General features: G+C 44.6%; 1 protein-coding gene across 5 annotated transcripts in view; it reads right to left on the bottom strand.

The window, feature by feature from the left end:
- Nucleotides 1-19,494, bottom strand: part of TDRD9 (tudor domain containing 9) — a 107,679-nt gene that overhangs the window by 15,309 nt on the left and 72,876 nt on the right. For 3 of the 5 annotated variants that reach the window (XM_072762401.1, XM_026012588.2, XM_072762402.1), the window contains exons 23-32: nt 18,021-18,121; nt 14,521-14,694; nt 11,500-11,611; nt 10,173-10,385; nt 9,806-9,895; nt 8,510-8,770; nt 7,262-7,417; nt 6,461-6,531; nt 4,928-5,037; nt 4,305-4,401 (exon numbers count right to left, since the gene is read on the bottom strand). In XM_072762401.1, the coding sequence (XP_072618502.1) occupies nt 4,305-4,401; nt 4,928-5,037; nt 6,461-6,531; nt 7,262-7,417; nt 8,510-8,770; nt 9,806-9,895; nt 10,173-10,385; nt 11,500-11,611; nt 14,521-14,694; nt 18,021-18,121 (1,385 nt within the window). The remainder of the gene's footprint in view (nt 1-4,304; nt 4,402-4,927; nt 5,038-6,460; nt 6,532-7,261; nt 7,418-8,509; nt 8,771-9,805; nt 9,896-10,172; nt 10,386-11,499; nt 11,612-14,520; nt 14,695-18,020; nt 18,122-19,494) is intronic. The other 2 variants (XM_072762404.1, XM_072762403.1) reach the window with 1 other exon arrangement.

The following is a 19,494-nucleotide window of genomic DNA, read 5'->3' as shown; positions in this document are numbered from 1 at the left end:
GTTCCAGTTACATGTGAATTCTTTTCAATGAATACACTGGAAAATTTTTTGGAGATCTGTTGAAAAAATATTTTTCTCTAGGTCACTTGATTTCAAGAACATGGTATAGCATACATATAACACAGAAAATACAGTTATCAGAAAGGCTTCCCTTCAACAGCAAGCTATGTTGTTTAAGGGACAATTGCATTTGTTAAAAAATCTACTGACACTTCCAAATCCTGGTGAGGCTACTCCCCAGGAAGGACCTTCTGCTTCCTTCCACTTCCCAGTGATGCTGCCAGGAACAAGAGTAGGATGGACATTACCATCTACAGAGTGCTGCCCAGGCCCCATATGCCATGCTGAGAGCACTCTACATCTCAGGGACCACCACCCCCCCCCGCCCCAACAAACCCATGAGCTCACAACAGCCCTTTTTTACCACGAGGGAAACCTCAGAGTCTGGAGACCCTGCCCCAGGCCTGGAAGCATGTGGCAAGCCAGAGAGAAAGCCTAGGTCCACCTGCCACCACAGCCTTCCCACTAGACCTCAGAGTGCCTCCTCTCACCACACATTCCAATCACCTCACACTCCCAATACTTAAAGACACCTTTGCTTTATTCTCAAGTTTTTTAAAGCTTTTTAAAAACATGACTTAGGGCAGCCCCCGTGGCTCAGAGGTTTAGCGCTGCCTTCAGCCCAGGGCGTGATCCTGGACACCCGGGATCAAGTCCCATGTCGGGCTCCCTGTGTGGAGCCTGCTTCTCCCTCTGCCTGTGTCTGTGCCTCTCTCTCTGTGTGTCTCTCATGAATAAATAAATAAGATCTTTAAAAAAAAAACATGACTTAGATCAATATTCTTTTAATTATAAAAACAGTACATGATCACACCATAAACAATTCAGACAATACATCACTGTACAGAAAGTGGCATATTGTACAGTGAGGTCCATAGCTCCCATCCAACGTGCTGTTCTTACAACAGAAAGCTGACACTTTCCAGTGAGAAGTGGGGTCTGTGGTCCTGCACCATGCGCTTGAGTGTGACTGTGGCACTTCTGTGTCTGGTCATGAAGGGGACACAGCTTCTACCCAGCTCTCTCAGGATGCTGACCTTTAGCACCAGGCATCACGCTGTCAGAAGCCCTACTGAGCCCACACAAACAGCACAGAGGAGGTCCTCGTGAACAGACACTGAGGCCTCCGGCCCCAGGCCAGAATCAGTCACCAGACATGCGAGCAGAGAGGCTGAGGCGTGATTTCCACCCCTCAGCCGTCGGGGTCTCCTGCCAAAGACCCAGATGCCAGGGAGCAGTGACAAGCTGTCCAGGGTGGGCCCTGAGTCCCTTCCACAGTACCAAGAGGGCTGCTGGGGTAACTATCATGCAGCCATAGAAACTAGAACGAACAGTAACAAAGTTCCCTTTTAACCCACTCCCATCAGTTTTTAAGTTTGCCCAGTGGATACTGTTGTTGTTTCAGAAGGCTGGAGCGCTGCCCTGAGGAAGGTGCTATAACACCAGGCCGAGACCACTTGTGGTGCCCTTCCACTAGCCATGAGACCCGGTGGCAAGACCCCAGCAGGGAGATAAGAGTGGCACCATGGCACCACACTGAGAACGCCCTAGCCCATCTTCGCTGCCCTTCCTGTAACACTAGGCTCACTGCTATGGCGTAATTTCACCCTTGCCAGGAGAACAGTACAGAGGACACCACAGTGGACGTGAACAGACATTCAGGGAAGCACACAGGGGGGAAGGGGCTGCAGGAACAACAGGAGAAGCGAAGCTCCCCTGGGACAGGGGTGCCGAAGGGCAGCTCCAGGCAAGGGGGACAGGAAACCCACACCCTTCTTGGGGGCAGAGCCACCAAGGCCCAGTCACCGGGCTGGCTGAAAGCAAAGGGAGGTGGCAGGAAGCACAGAGGAGGGGCTGGGGCCGGGAGCAGAGCAGCGGCTGGTCAGTGGTCCCCAGGTACCAGATGCGACCGGACAGTGGCCTCTCCTGGCTCTCTGCTTGCTAGCAGAGATAACCACCCCCCACTCCCTGCCAGTGTGCTGGAGGTAGCAAAATTTCCCTCTGGTCTTCAATTTCCCACCATTTTTGACAGGACAGTGATAGAGCTGACCCAGAGGACATGCACTCTGTGCTGGGACAGCTGCTGGCCAGCTACAACTGTCCCAGAGCCACCCCAGGAGGGAGCAAGACTCAGAGACCCACAGCAGCCACTCTGCCCTGAAGGGCCACCAGGCCCTGGGCCTCAGGTGAGAGGAACAAGCTTGCCTACATTAAACCCCCTTTCCCTCCAAAGCTCTGCAAAAAATGGTTCCTACTGACTCATCAAATTAAAAAAAAAGCTTACTCAGAGGCAGGCTCCATCTTTCCCTCCTGGGGACCACCTAGCTGAGCCGATGCATCTGGTCATCCAGTATCACCCACATGGTCACAGAAACTAGCCCATGCTGACATCTTTAAACTAAACTCAACAAAATGAATACAAGGTATCAGCTATGTGCAAACCACTACATATTGTTTACAATATTCTTCTAGTAATTTTATTTTTCTTCTAGAAAGATGGTATTTTATTTTTCTAAAGATTGTATCCATGTAGGGACACCTGGAGGGCTCAGCAGTTGAGTGCCTGCCTTCGGCTCAGGGCATGATCGCGGGGTCCTGGGATCAAGTCCTACATCAGGCTCCCTGCAGGGAGCCTGCCGATCTCTCTCTCTGTATCTACCTCTCTCTGTGTGTCTCTCATGAATAAATAAATAAAATCATTAAAAAATGTATTTGAGAGAGAGAGAGAGAGAGAGAGCATGAGCAGGGAGCAGGGAGATGAAGAAACAGGCTCCCTGCTGAACAAGAAGCCGACAATTGGGCTCAATCCCAGGACCAAGACCTGAGTCGAACGCAAACGCCCAAACCATCGAGCCACTTAGATGCCCCCGAAAGATGGTATTTTAAATACCAATTACCTCCATGTTTCCTTAAGCATCTCTATAACATCATCACTTTCTACTTTGGCGATTTTAAAAATAATATGCCGTTGTCACACATACTCTCCAAAAAAGATCGTATTTAACAGAAAAGTCCAAGCAGGAGCTTGGTCTAGTGAGAGAAGCAAGGAGAGGGTCAGGAGCAGTCAGTGAGGAACTTCCATGTGCACGTTCGGAGTCGCCTCCTGACTTCCACACAGTGGCATTCTTCCTGATTAGATAACCACATGTCAGGCATTGTTCTTAAAGGTCTGTCTCCCCTGGGGGGACTCAGAAGCTACCCTATTCTTCAAGATTATTCCCTACATCATTTTGGCAAAATGAGAGAAAAGTCCAATTCCAACATTTAAAGGCATATTAAATCCTTTCAGGACAAGAGGGAGTCAGAAACAAATGCATATATAAATATAATAGGGCAGTGTTTATAACAGCCATTTTACGTCCACTCAGTGGTATACGATGCAATTATGAAAACAAGTATTTACAAAGATATCATAACAATATGAAAATGCATTTATGGAAAAGATACAGTAGAAAAACCTAAAAAATGTTTTGTTTGTTAAAAAAATGTACATAATAATTCTGAAAATACTTTAAATGTTTAAAAATGATCACAATACTTTCTTCCCATTCAGCTTTTTCCAGATTTTTCTAAGTAGTACATACAGAATCATTTCCTACTTGGAAAACCACCACTCTGCAGAGGCACATGCTGAGGGGCTGAGCAAGCAGGGTTGGGGGGGGGGTGCCAGCACCCCAGCCAGCTGTGCATCTCCTTGGGGCATGAGGCCTTCCCCAAGACCAGACCTTGTTTCTCTGCAGCTGCCGCCCCTCTGCAGAGGCCCACCAGTGCTTCCCTGGTGATAATGCTCTGCACGCACGAGCTGTCAAATAAAAACCATATGACGCAGCTGTCCCCATTGTAAGGATGACCATATGACTGACAAGGTGTCCTGCAGACCACCCATAGCAAGGAAAGATAGAGTAACCTTGGCAGCCCCTTAACAGAACAGCCATCAGCACATTTATCCTTACTTTCTTTTTCCAGCCCCGCTTTTCCTCAGGCTCCCACGAGATACTATCTATATCTGTGCAAGCTCTCTGAGCTCCTTCTTGCATGATGTCCAAGTGTAGGTGGCGGTGATGGCAAAGCCACCTCAATCACACTGGAGCACCAGGATGATCAACAAGCAGCCCGACGTGCCATGGCCAGGTGCCCTTGCATGCATTTCCTCTCCCAAAAGAGGAAGGCGGAGAGGTGCCCGCTCCTCCCACCTACGTTCTCAGTTCACAAAGCCTGGACAAAAAGGATAAACATGCCCACACCTTAACTCCATCACTGGTGCAAACAGTGCACTGAGGAGAGCAGGGAGGCCAGGAACATGCGGCATCAGAGAGGTCTCTCTCAGCAGCATGGTGGACCCTGTCGGACAGTCAACAGAAGGGATGTCAGGCACAGACTTCACTCTACAGAACGTCCCATTTGCCCCCCCGCACAACCTTCATCCCCTTGTCCACGGAGTCCATCCCTGCGGGCACGCTTCCACAGCAAAGTGCCCCCTGGAGTCCCACCCCACAGAGCCCTGCAGCATCTGCCTGGTCAGCATGCTGCACCCTTCATCCTGTGGGGGACAATGTTTGTGTCGTTACTCTTCTTCCTCTCATCATGCTATCGAGTTTATCCCAGGGCCAAGAAGCTAGATTTGTTCTACTTGGTAAATAAGCATGATGGAATGAATGATCCATCAAGAAATCAACACCCACACCCCATACAAAAGGAAACGTGGTATGCTCCATTTCTTAAACTTGCATCAGCCAATGCAGTCAGAAAACAGCCTGAAATTATAGCAAGAGCACATACTTGCTCACTAATTATAGGCTAAAACATTCTTAGTAACGGAGGAGAGGGAGGGGATAGAGCAGACAAGAGAACACAGCCCTTGGCTCACCGGTTGCATTGACAGAAAGGGAAGCTGCAACCAGCATCCTCTGGTGAAGGTCCTCAGGGGCATCGCTGATGATAACAGAGTTGATGCTTTCCTTCTCGATCCAAACGCATCTGAAAGGGGCATCATCAGCAGATGGAAGCTGATCCACCCAGTAGGCAATGTGCTGTGTCCAACCCCCAACTAACCCACCTCAAAGACAAGGTCAAACACGCAAGTGCAGTGCTCACAGGTGAAAGCTGCTTAACATCCTGCTGTCCTTGCCTCTTCTTTCCGTCTGGGACCATCACCTCTCCACCCTCCTGTCTCTCCGACCCCCAGGCCTCGAGTACCACCTGCACGCTGACAATGCCCAAATCACTACCTCTGCCCCAGACTTCGTGTCCTGTAACCCCAACTTCAGGCCACCACCTACCCCAGAAGGGCATCCTCCATCCTTCCCCTTCCCATATCACCAACCCTTATCACATGCCAATCTGTTGATTCCACACCCAAAAGCTCGCATAAAGCAGTCTGTTTCCACACCTCCTGCCATGGACTCACGGTGGTCCACAATGTCCCCACCCAGGATTATAGCAATAACCAGCCTCAGAAGTATGCTCCTACCCAAGTATCCTTCTACTCCCAAACCCAATGCATTCTTCACACTGGGTTCTGCATGCCTTAAAGTGCCTACAGACCACCTGCAAATCTTATGAAAATGCAGGCTCTCACAAAAGGTTCAGGTGGGGCCTGAGCTCTGTTTCTGACAGGTTCTAAGAGGTGCCTATTCTAGACGGTTTGCATTGTAGCCCAAGGATTGTTTCAAATGAACATAAGGCTTTCCAATTGTGTTCAGATGAAGTCTGGATCTTGCTTATGAAGCTCACCCCATCTGCCACAGCTCTGAAGCCCCTCTGCTTCCCACCCACTCTCCAACCTCACTCCGCTTATTTGGAAGCACAAAGTCAAACTGAAGCTGAGCGCTCACACTGAGGAATGCCCTCCAGCTAGCCTTCACCTCCCCACTCACTGACCTTAGCCAACTCCTCTGCATCCCTCACATCTTGGTCTCTCTGGAAACCTCTAAGGCTGCTCATGGGATCCCTTCAAGATGCTTTCAACATGTTCTTCAGCCCCTTTCATAATGTGCAAAAGCCTCATCAACCCTTCTTCGGGATTTTTTTTTGTCCTTGCATACCATCCCCACCGGACACACAATTTTTGGGATCACAATGATTTTGTTCACTCTTTTCCCTCCAACCATACACTGTTCCCAGAACACAGCAAGCATTCACAGGGTTGCTGAATGAATAACAATTATAATAAAAACAGAAAACACAAAGCCCTTTTTGGAAGACGTTGAAGACTGTCTCATGCAGAATGGCTTCCATGTAAGAGAGAAAGAAGACTTCAGATCTGGAGCTAAGGGAGGAATGAAAAGGAACTGGAAAAGAGAACAGCCCAACAGTTTAAAGAAAGATTAGTTTCTGATAAGCTCTGTAAAAAAAGCAGCAGTGTACAAAGAAATCCATGAGGAACCTAAGTTAATCATACCTGAACTTGGATATTCTGGTCAAACTATGACACTTCAGTTCATAAGGGTTAAAAGGCCCATGAAGTATCGCCTGTAGATACAAAATATGCAAAATGCTAGCAATAGGCAAGTTGTCACTTAATATGCATTTTTTTAAAATCCAAAAGTCAGCTCAAGTTTTGAAACAGAAAACAGCTTCACCTTAGATATAGTATCTTTAAGATGCAGTGGGGGGAAAATGCCTTATGGTGCTTTCTCTGGGACGCAGTGATTCTTTCAATGGCTTCACTAACATTCCTCCTCCACAGATATACTTTGGCCAAAAAAAGGAAATACTACCCAACACTTTAGTAAAAAATATTACTCTTTCAACTGCATCAGACTAAACTAACGGAGTAGGGAGGCTGAGAGCATGCGGCCGTGGGCTGGGGTAGCAAGATGGGAGCCCTGACCAGGGGTAGGGCATGTGGCAGCCCCTTCTCGGAAACAGGCAGGTGCACCAACTCCAGCGCCCACCAGGGTTGGGGCACCTCTGGGGTGGGCCTGGTTCTCTATAGCACACACATGGCTTCAACTGGGTATAAATAAGCATCAGTTGCCTTAAAAAGACTGGGTTAGATAAAGAACTAGTCCGAGCATTTCCCTACACTAGACCCCAGGTTCTGCCCTTACTAATACAGGCACCACTGTGAAAAAAAAAAGTACCAATGTTGAAAACCAGGAAAGAAAAACCCATCATGACTACTGGCTATGACTCAGCATATAAGTGTACAATGATTTTAAGTTTTAAACTGTATTTTAAAACAACTCCTATAAGTTACCTTGCAGTTGGGGGGACCTAGTTTATTAGAAGAGAAGCTCTCTAACAAAACCCGGATCAGGTACTTTTCATCATCCTTCACGGGAGATGACACAGTCATGTCTGCCATGTTTTGTATGGACTTGGAGAAGAGACCCTTGAGAGCTTCGTGGCTTTGCTAAGCAGAATAAGGAAAGTTCATTTGCTGAAAGGAAAAACTGTATTAAAAGCACTTAATTTGGGATCCCTGGGTGGCTCAGCGGTTGAGTGTCTGCCTTTGGCTCAGGGCATGATTCCACGGTCCCGGGATCGAGTCCCACATCGGGCTCCCTGCAGGGAGCCTGCTTCTCCCTCTGCCTGTGTCTCTGCCTCTGTGTGTGTGTGTGTGTCTCATGAATAAATAAATAAAACCTTAAAAAAATTTAAAAAAAAAAGCACTTAATTCCAAGCTAACCAAAGTATTTTAGGGGTATGATTAGTAGGTCACTAAGGTCAGGGAAAATTCTATCAAGCACGTACACCTTAAAATTCAAACAAAGGAAGACAGGACTCATTTAAGGTTCATCAGCCTTTACTACCTTTCAGTCAGAAAACTGACAAGAGTGAGAAACAGTTCTTAAAAAGAACTTCTACACACAAAACTTCTACTCCACACCAGAAACACTACCAGAATTCCAAAAAGGGTTTCTCACACATGGAAATACAAAGTCCAGCAGACTCTGTCACTGCCATTCTGTTGCTGGTTTCCCCTTTCCCGAATCCCAGCCCCCTTCAATGTCAGCAGAAATTACAGACGGAAAATAAATGGCCTTCAACATCTGACTCAAATGTGGCATCTCTGAAACTTTCAAAGAAAAACAGCTTCACAATTGATTTTGAAAGAAATAGTTGAAAGTCATTTTGAAATATCTGAAATACTTGAAACAAGTATTTTATTAATTGCTTTCATTAGGGAGCTAAATCCTTGAATCCAATACAGAAAAAAACAACTCCCCAGAGAACATTTCTACATCTAATTTTTATTCCAGGAAGAAAAAAATAACCTAATAGAAGGAAACTAACAAAAGTAACAGCCAGTCACCATAATTTAGTGTCAAAGAAACCTAGAAGACATTTAAAATGGTACCAGACACTACACCTAGCTATATTCATCCCTCAGTGAGAGGAAAACAGCACCCCGCTTCTCTGCTGCCTCCCCACATCAAACACCCCCCCCCCCCATGCACACATGGCCACATGCGCTCCAACAAGGACAGATGAAGGTGCATACTTTGGACTCATAGGGCTCCTCGGCGAGCTCCGCGTAGCCTTCCTTGATGAGGATGTCTCTCACGTTGACAGTGTCCTGGACCCCCGCATACCGGTACACATCCACATGCAGGACACTGTGCACCACAGAGAAGACCCTGACGAGGAGAGCACAGCCACTCACCAGGGAGGCGAACCGCTGGCTGGCCCCACCGCTCCAGTGCTCACCACACACGAGAGACTTTGCAGAGGGGCGCATTTTGCAAATCTTAAATTCCAACGCCTACAGGACAGAAAAAGATGGCTGAACCAGCTTTATAAATGAGTAGAACACTCCAAATACTGCTGAAACGTGGCCCAGAACATGGATTTTCACCAATGTGCTCATAAAAAGCCTATTAAAAACAATTCTGGTCTATTAACAGATGAACGTATAAGGAAGACATGGTGTATATACACAGTGGAATATTACTCAGCCATCAGGAAGGATGTGATCTTGCCATTTGCAACAACATGGATGAAACTAGAGAATATTATGCTAAGTGAAATAAGTCTGAGAAAGACAAATACCTATTATTTCCCTTATTTGTGGAATCTAAAAAACAAAAGAACAAACAAAAAGCAGACAGACCCATAAATATGAACTACAAAGTGGTGGCTGCTGGGGGGGGGGGCAAAATGGGTTAAGAGGCACCAAAAATATAGGCTTCCAGTTACGGGAGCAAACAAGTCACAGGCGTAGAGAGGACAGCATGAGAAATGTAGTCAGTGGTATTGTATTTGTATTGTATGGTGACCACTAGCAGCTATGCCTGTGTGAGCAGACCATAAGGTATATAGTTGTGGAATCACTATGCTGTACATTTGAAATGATCATATTTTGTGTCAACTATACTTCAACAGAAATAAGTAAATGATTATATACAGTAAAAAAAAAAAAACTTGGGGGGGCGGTTCACAAACAAAGTGAGGATTTCATAGGTAAAGAAATCTGATGTTGCCTTTCAACCCAAAGAGAAGTCTGGAATGCCTCTGGATACACACAGGTACATCTAGCTCACCAAAGTTCTAGCTGTTTGCAACAAAACCAAAAACATCAGAAATAGTTTTCAAAATTAATTGAGTTAAACAGCTAACTTTTTTGCTAAGTGTGAAACCTTCCGTATATTTTAACTCCACAAATAATACTGACAAATCTATTGGAAAAAAGCAGACAAATTTGGCCTGTGTGACCAAGCAAGTCCCTTCCCACTCTCTGTGGGCTGAGGGTAGACCATGTGACCTCTAGATTCACACCATAGGAGCTTCTCTACCTTACCTGAAATGGGAGTTCAAGAAGTTGATAAGGAATCTCCATTAAAAGATCCAGGTCGACATGAGATCTATTGCCATAGTCCACGAAGAACACCTAGAGAATGGGCAAGAACACACTTTCATACAGGGTCAGACATTGAGCACCACCTGGCCAGTGACCACACAAGGATCTACTCTAGCTCCAGAGTCCAGTAGTCTTATGACTGGAACTTAAATCCACAATCACTGAGGTACATAACTTTTTACAAGGCTACTTTTTGAACTGAAATGATTTTACATTTAATTTCCACTTAAAATTAGAATAGGCTTTCTATAAACTGCTACAAGTTTGTCTCATTTCCTTTTTAGTGATTAGTTATAGAAAAACATACCTCAGCAGAATTTCCAGAAACATAAAGGATTTGAGCTCTAAAGTAGCTTTCTTTATCAAAATCAGCAAAAGGAGCCAGACAGACCAAGTCTGGATGTGGGTGGACAGGCAAGGGTACTAATTTCAGTTGGTTTATTTCAGCAGTAAGCTTTTTCAGAATCTCAGAGTTTTTTTCATCAATCCTATATCCCCAAAAGTGTCCCACCTCAACAACCTGAAAAAGGAAAAAGATCAAAGACTAAATTTTAAAATGATTTCTATAAAAACGTTCTCATAAGTTCACACTGCAGGGCCAACATTCAATACTACACTTCCTAAACTGGATCCCTGGACCTTGAGTAATTCTCTAGGCTTTTAACAGGTGCTTACAAACAAGGGGGTTCCCTGGCCATGAGGAAACGTGTGTCCCAGAGCCCTCTCTTGGTTAGCTCACTAACACCTGAAAGGCTCTAGAGGGCACAGAAGACCAGGACTGTTTCCCCATGATGGGCCCAGAGTCCTTAAGCCCAGCCCACAGAGTGCAGGCAGCTCAAGGGTAGCAAGGGCAGGTGTGGTGTGAACAGACAGCCCCTGGAAGAGCAGTGACAAACGGGAGGAGGAGTAGGTGTTCCATGGAAAAGGGCCTCATGGAGCATCTCCCACTCATCCTGCCAGGCCACTCCATGGACCCACAATGGCTGCAGCTTCTCAGTCAGCCTGGAGCCTAGATGTCTGTGTGAAGTCTCCTGGTGAGTGCAGTCACAGATCTACCAGGAAGCAGGTATGTATTTCCACTGAAATTTTATTTGAAGTAAAAACCACACCTTACACAGTATTGATGCTGATGCCAACTTTGTTGACATAAACTGAATTACACAGCCATGTACCACTAATGCCAATTAACATGTTCACATGTATCATGTTCCTGAAATTACTGTTATAGCATTTTAAAAGGTACCTAGTCTTAAAAATTACACTTTGATTCCAGAAGAAGTTCTGTTTCATTGTTTACAGCCACATTTCAATTCAACATAACAATAATTCAAGCCCATGTTGCTAGATCACTAAGTGTATAGGCTGTGTTACCTGTGTGTACATGTACTATTTCACATTTATAGCATGACAATTCTAGGCTAAGACGACAGAAAAGGGGACGCCTGGGTGGCTCAGCCGTTAAGTGTCTGCCTTCAGCTCAGGGTGTGATATTGGGGTCCCAGGATTGAGTCTCACATCGGGCTCCCTGCATGGAGCCTGCTTCTCTCTCTGCCTGTGTCTCTGCCTCTCTCTGTGGCTCTCATGAATTAAAAAAAAAAAAGAAAAGCGCTAATGATTCAACCGCACCATCTTACCTCTGTGACATCAACTGTTAGGAGGAGATCTGTAATTGTCTGAGATGGGTCTAATGTGTTAAATGAGACTTGCATAGGATCTACTGTCTGCTTCTGGAAGTCCACATTCACCCTACATAACGTGATTTAAAATAAGTAAATATATGTCAGATATTACAGAGAAAACATGTTTATATATGTGAAGTTACTGCCCCAACTATTCTACTGCTTATACAAAAAAAAAAAAAAATTTTCTGACAGGATGAGCACGGGGTGTTATTCTATATGTTGGCAAATTGAACACCAATAAAAAATAAATTTATAAAAAAATTTCAATAAAATGCCAAACCCAGAGATGACTAATTTGATTTCATCTCAAATTGGAGTTTCCAATGGCTTCCTGAATGCCCTAGAGGGCTGTGCACCCCAATAGTTACACACTACCCTTGAAAAATATATTCTAAAGGTCAAGACTCTTACAGAAAACTTACTTTTAAGGATATACATTCTAAATCTAAGACCTGCAATGTATCCTAATTTCTGGTTTTAGAGAGGAGTGACCTTGACCTTTCCTAAGTACCAGAATCCATGCCTGATTCAATTCTGTTACAAACACATACATGATTTTCTAATAAACCAAGGACCTATCCCTTCATCTCTTAGAATGGTAAGATAGTAAATGCTGAAGTTTGAGAATATGAAATATAAGTTTGACAAAAATAAAATGTCCCTTTCCTAATAGGTTTTTATTTCTAAGATGAAGAGGAAGAATCATACAAGAGATCCTGACCCAACTCTCTCCCCAACTTTTTTTTTTAAGATTGTGTTTATTTATTCATGAGAGGCACAGAGAGACAGAGAGGCAGAGACACAGGCAGAGGGAGAAGCAGACTCTATGCAGGGAGCCCGACGTGGGACTCGATCCTGGGACTCCAGGATCACGCCCTGGGCCGAAGGCAGGTGCTAAACTGCTGAGCCACCCAGGGATCCCTTTCCCCAACTTTCAAACCCATTTATGACTAAAAGTGACTCAGGCAAAGTTCCCAGAAAAGATCTCCCATGGGTTACAGATCCCCAAAGTCTCAGAATTCAAAAACTCCGCCCCCCCCAACCCCCACAGGATGATACTTGATGGGACAGATCTCCCTTTCTCAACAATTCCCCAAATTCCTGTCCAATTCCTCACAGAATTAAAAAGATCACATATAAGAAATGATGATTGAGAATTCCTACACACAGTACTCAGAGAGTGTGACCCAAAGGCAAAGGCATCTGTTACAAATCCTGAAGGGTGATTTAATCTGGTCCAAGAGAAGAAAACCCACACACACACAAAAAAAAAAAAGAAAAAGAAAACCCACACACCCAATAGCAGCTGCCAAGTGGTGAATGTCACTACTCAGCCCTCCTGTTCCTCAGCAAGGAAGGGGCAGCTGTGCTGACCAGCACCCAGGCACTCCCACCTGCATCTCTGTTTTGTCCCACTGTCTGCTCTGCTGAGAACAGAGAATACTCTACTATGCTTAAACGGAGGAAATGAGGAACTCTAAGATTGAAGAAAGTTAACTAATATTATGACCAATCCCTACTATTTAAACTGAGAATTACTTACATGATTCCACTCAATCTTCTCAACAACCTTGTAAAATACCATATCTATTAAACAGACACAATAGAAAAGAAGATTTTGTAATGGGCAAAAGACCTGATACAGATTTCTCTGAAGAAGATACACAAAAGGCCAATGAGTACATGAAAAGATGTTCAACATCCCTAGTCATCAGAGAACTGCAAATAAGAACCACAGCAAGGTAATAGCTCATGCCTGTCAGAGTGGTCATCACCAAAAACACAAATGTTGAGGTGGATGTAGAAGAAAAGGAAACCCCTGTGTGCTGGTGGGATTGTAAACTGGTACAGCCACTATGGAACACAGTATGGATGACCCCCCAAAAAATCAAAAAGAGAACCACCATATGACGCAGCAATTCCACAAAAACACTACCTCAAAAAGTATCTGCATCCCTGTGTTCAGAGCAGCATATGTACTAGAGCCCAGACATGGAAACAACTTAAGTGTCCATCACTGGATGAATGCATAAAGAAGTTGTGGTATATATACCCAGTGGAATATTCAGCCATAAAAAAACACGGAAATCCTACCACGGACAGATCTCAAAGGCATTATGCTAAGTGAAATAAGTCAGAAAGAGAAAGACAAATACTGTACAGTCTCACTCACATGCAGAATCTATTAAAAAAAAAACTCATAGAAAAAGAGATCAGACTTGTTATTACCAGAGGCGTAGGGTAGGGGAATGAGGATGAGGCATTGGAGGAAGATGGTCAAAAGATACAAATTTCTGGGACGCCTGGGTGGCTCAGTGGTTGAGCATCTGCCTTTGACTCAGGTTGTGATCCTCGGGTCCTGGGATCAAGTCCTGCATTGGGCTCCGCACAGGGACCCTGCTGCTCCCTCTGCCTATGTCTCTGCCTCTCTCTGTGTGCCTCTCATGAATAAATAAATAAAATCTTTAAAAAAAACCCACAAACTTCCAGTTCTACGGTAAATAAGTACTTGGGATGGAGCATGCAACATAGTCCCTACCACTACCACTATACAATAAGGCATACAGGAAAATGGTTAGAACAACGGATCCTAAGAGTCCTCATCAAAAGAAGAAATTTTTGTTCTTTACTTTTTATTGTATCTCTACGAGAAGAATGATGTTAGCTGAATGTACTGTGGTAGTCCTTTCACAGCACAGGAAAATCAAACCGTCAGGCTGAATGCCTTAGACTTACACAGTGATGTATGGCAATTATTTTGCAATAAAACTAGAAAAAAGACATGAATTAAAGCGCTGAGGTTCAGAGAGATCAAGTGATGTATGCAAATACAGCCAGGAGATGAGGAAACCAGGACTCTGGCTGCAAAGCCAGTGCTGCTAGTGTGAGCTTAAGCAAGGTTCATTTAAATGCAGTCTCTGAAACTGTAAAAGCAGGTGGACAGAGTCCTAACGGACCGCCTCCTGAAAATACCTGGTGCTCCTAAGCTTTGAGACAGCCCCTCCTTGCACCTTCCCTTCAATCTCCTCTGCAGAGTGGACATTCAGTTCAAGGGAGACTTTCAGCTGAGACATCTTAATTGCCATATACACTGCTGGGAGAGTTTTGAACCTCTCCGTTGGATTCCGTGAAAATTCCACAAAGGCTCTGCTCCACAAATATAAGGAAAAAATTAGTCTATAGGCATCTGAAAAAAAGAACTAAGTGCATATTAATTTCTGTCAAGATTAGATAGAAATTTTTAGTTCCACCTCCCCTTGAAACATCAGTAACTCTTCATTCTATAATTAACCAAGAAGTGTTTACTTAAATGAATATTATTTACTTAAGAGAAGTAAAAATCCCAATGATGTACCATGAAAGTAAGACCAGGTATCAACCGTATATATTACGTAGATAATGCAGAGCAAACACCAAGCACAGATGAAATTTTTAGCTACTAAATCTTAATTCTCAAAATGAACACAGAATGACTTCTTAAGTTTTGGGGTTTTTTTTTTCTATTTTACCATAAAATAAAACACAGATAAGAGAAAAATCACACAATGAGTAGGTCAGGGATCTCCCTCCACAAACACTATCCATATTTACCACCTAGTCACGCTAATGAACATCCCACACTACCAGCCCCTCTCCCATCTCTGGGTGCTCCTCCATCCCAGTCTCTGGGGGATGAGAACCAAGCATGCACTAAGGGTGTCTGCTGAGCATTTCTTGATATCAAGAAATAAAGCTTCAAGTTCACATTTGCTTGTACATGAATACCCCTGGGTCAACACATACTCATGCATACAGACCTATAACCCCTACAAATACCGTCATGGAAAGGTGTAACTGAGCCCTGGAAAGGACGCAGCCAGTGAAGAGCATCAAGCAGAAAGGAGAGTTAGTCCCTAACTCGGCCGGCCTATTCAGTGTGCATCCCTGTGCCAAGCCCCTCTGTGGCCTGAATTTGCTGTCCTTCGACAGCTGGCTCTCCTCTACCCTCCAGCCTCCTCACCTGCCTCCTGGTGGACTCACTGCTGAGCACGCACAGCCTCTCCCTCCCCTACAGCCTATGCCAATTCGCTCACCCCTTGTCCTGTCACCCTTCCCTAGAGGGCTCCTAAGTCCCTCCTCAGAAGCAGTTTCTTTCACACTTGAGATCACACTTCTATGATGCTCATCTTGCAGTGGGATTCTGAACTCCCACTTGTGGGACCCTGACCCACCCCTCTCCCGCCAGGATCCGCTCCTCACAGCCCTTCTTTGGTCAATGGTGTTTGAAAGACCTGCCCTCCTGGCCCCCCCTTTTCTTTGTCCTATACATGCAATCAACAGCCAAACCCAAGAGAGCTTCTGTCTCACGTGTTGTCTTTGTTTCAAACGTTACCTCTAGTTTAGGTAATTACAAAGACCCCTCTCTCACCATTCCCTGACCAAAGCCTACAAAACACTGCAGCTCAGAACAGTCAGGAGTCTCTGACATGCCCATCTACTCATGTTCATACTGGTCAGGCAGCCACAAAGGACCATCCAGAGCACCGCACCTGGCCTCCTGGCACACGCAAATCTGACACAAAGTCAGCTGCTGGCAAAGCGGCCTCCAGCTGTGCCTCACACACACCCCACAGTCTCCAAAATCCCATCTGGGCTTACACTGGGCTCCTACTGGAGCAGCAATCCCAACCTGCCCCACCAGCCAGCTCCACCGCCCACCTCAAACTCCTCCCTCAGGAAGTCCCAAGTGAACATTACTGCTCCTAAGGCCCAGAAAGAAGGTCTTCTGACCATCTGGGCTTCTCCCATGACATTTCACAACAGGCGAATGTCTACAGAACCCCATAAAGAGGATGAAAGCTTCATATGAGGGGAAACCGTGTGCCTATGTACTTACTACCTGTGCTCAGATGCCCTTCACACCCGACACGGGTTCCTCACTAAACTAGACCCTGCGTGATCCCAGAAGGAATATGGCTTTTACCCTTTCAAATAGCGATTCATGTCATCCTCTGCCTTTAAACACTTGATACATAAGAACTGCCTATAAACAGAAGAAAATACATACTTCTCCAAGTAACTGATATGACATTGCTATGTGACTAAAAAGCCAGAAATACAAGAAATCATGTAGGATTAAAATACCTTTTTTTTTTAAAGACTTTTTTTTTCTTTATTTATTTATGATAGTCACACAGAGAGAGAGAGAGAGAGGCAGAGACACAGACAGAGAGAGAGAGGCAGGCTCCATGCACTGGGAGCTCGACGTGGGATTCGATCCCAGGTCTCCAGGATCGCGCCCTGGGCCAAAGGCAGGCGCCAAACCACTGCGCCACCCAGGAATCCCGGATTAAAATACCTTTAAAGAAAAGCTCAGACACAAAGAATATGAAACACACAGAATCCAACCCAGTGATAAAGACTAGTGAGAGCCCAGACTGTAGGCCACTCAACCCATCAAAGAAAGCCCACCCATAACTGGAACCTCAGTCAAGGCAAATGGACTTCCAGTATTCAAGAAAGAGAGCTTCACTGTGTGATGCCAGTTTTAAAGAAGTGATTTTGTAAATGTGATTAAGAATTTTAGTGTAATTTGTATTAGAATATTTAAAAAGGCTCAAGATGTTATAAGTTTAATTAATAAAATCTGTAATGGTTGTTAAAAGAACTCAGACTTCGTTGGGGTTATGAATTTGTCATGTGAGGTATTTACATGCTTACAGAGAAAATCAATGTTAATCATAGGACTAGAACTTGAAATGTTTAAGGGAATTAATCCAAATTGAAAAGGAACTAAATATGCTCAACATGGGTTACTGGACATCAGTCAAAGAAAGAGTAGAAGTATTTCTTGTTCACTAGATTTACAAAGTTTTATAAATGAAATACAATTTACAAAACACCAGAAAAAATTTCTAATTTTAAAACTAAAAATCAACTTAAAACTGTGAATAGTCTTTTCTGCATATTAACAGTCCCTCTTGGAAATAAAAAACTCAAAATGATACTTCAAAAACACACCTTATCTCATTTTCTATATCTGCAACTAAAATAAGGTAAAATGTAACTGAGTTTTTACAGTATTTGTCTTTCAAAAATATTTGGAACATTTATGTTCTAAATAATTACAAGCAGATAAACCATACTCTGGGGCATCTTTGTGGCCTACAAAGTGACATATCACTAGGGACACCCGTGAAAAACCATGGACTGGCACACACTCCAAGCACCTGTCACAACACTGCACGGCACAGAGCTTTCTTGGTATCAGACCACCAACCTCCCAGCTTAGCTCCTATAGGAGCTCACTTGGTTGAAAAAGATCAATCACTACTAACAAGATAAACCAAAGCTGCATTCCAAGGCAATGTGGGGCAGCCCAAATAGACACCCGTTTCCATATGCACTCAGTTGTAAGAATTTAGTTCCTGCAAATACCAAACACACTATGGCTCTTTCGTAACTGCAGTTAATTACAGAAATACACAACTTACTTTGCACCATCAAATACAATGGATTTGACTTGACCACACTGTCGAAAGAGAGACTGTAGTTGTTTATAGTAGAGAAATCCATAGGGAGGAATGTGTTTCAACTGTAACACATAATGCAGTACTCATCAGAGCAGACGTCAAAGTTAACGGAACAGTAATAATATTCATAAGCTAAAGCTATTATTTTAGTTCACAGATACATAATTCACTACTTTAACCATAAAGTGTAGGTTCTATGGATAGATATGTTTCATGAATAATGACTTTTACATTATAACTAAATTTTAATAATAAATATACATTACATATGAGATAATTCTTTGTTAAAATAATCCAAAGTCTTAACACAGAAGTACTTTTTCTGTTTATGTTTTATTTTGCCTTAAAATAAGCTGACTAAATCCATCTCTTTAGAAGACTCTTCCTATGTAAGGAATAATGGGAACTAGAGGGGAGCTAGCACTGGTTAGGGCAGGGGGCATTTCCCCCACCACAGCCACAAGTAAAGCACACTGAGCTGCAGAAGAGCTTTTCTAGCCCCGGGAGCTCACTTTCTCCCTTCTGTTCTGGTGACTCACGTTCCAGGCTCTGGCTCTGGCAGGAAACGAGGGACCCCAGCCCTGGCCCCGGCACCCAGGTCCTACATGTCTCAGGACCCAGTCCAGCCCCACGAAAGGCGGTAGGGGAGAGTGCCGGGGCTCCAAGGTGTCTCATCAAGTCTCCTAAGGGAAGGTATGGGGCCGCCATAGGACTCAACCACCCCATGAAGTAAGGCTGATGGTAAATCCCAACCTCAAGGGGTCAGCGGGAGGCTCAGAGAAGCATGAACATGAAGTATGTAACAAGGGGCTTCTCGGGTAAGTGGTCAATGCTAGCTATCATCTGGTTTTTATAACACACACACACACAAGTTGTGGCCCCGAGACAGCATGGAAAACAGACTGTCTCATGGATGGAAGAAGCAAGCACAGCTCCGCATCTGAGGACAATCCCGTAGGATCCTTCTCCAAGTACACAAGAGACGAGAGAACACCATGAAGGGATTCAAGGAAGCCAATCAAAAGAGCCTGGTCCACCCTGAAAATCCACAGGAGCAGAGTCCCCAGAAGTGAGAAAAAGCTAATGATTGCCTTTTACATTAAAACCCCTTCCCTAAATATGAAGTGCGTCTCAGCCGCCTGTCTCCAGCCTGAGCATCAGCAACTTCTAGGCTCCTCAAAGGCCTCCACAACACTCTAGTAATCTGTGACCCTTCCTGCCCTGTGTGCCCTATCGCTTCAGTAACTGATGACAACGGGAATAGCTGGCATGATTGAGAGCTTACTGTTTGCCAGCAAGTCTGCCAAGTGCTTTACATCCCTCATCATCAGAGAAACTGATAATGGAACTGAGTAGTCCAATAAAAGTCCAGTTCCTACATGCTGTACTCCAGTTGTGCATCCTGAGTGACCATGTGCTCAAGCGGAAGCAAACA

The sequence above is a fragment of the Vulpes vulpes genome, chromosome 6 (genome assembly GCF_048418805.1).
Source record: "Vulpes vulpes isolate BD-2025 chromosome 6, VulVul3, whole genome shotgun sequence".
Lineage (NCBI taxonomy): Eukaryota > Metazoa > Chordata > Mammalia > Carnivora > Canidae > Vulpes > Vulpes vulpes.
This window is presented reverse-complemented; position numbering and strand designations above follow the sequence as displayed.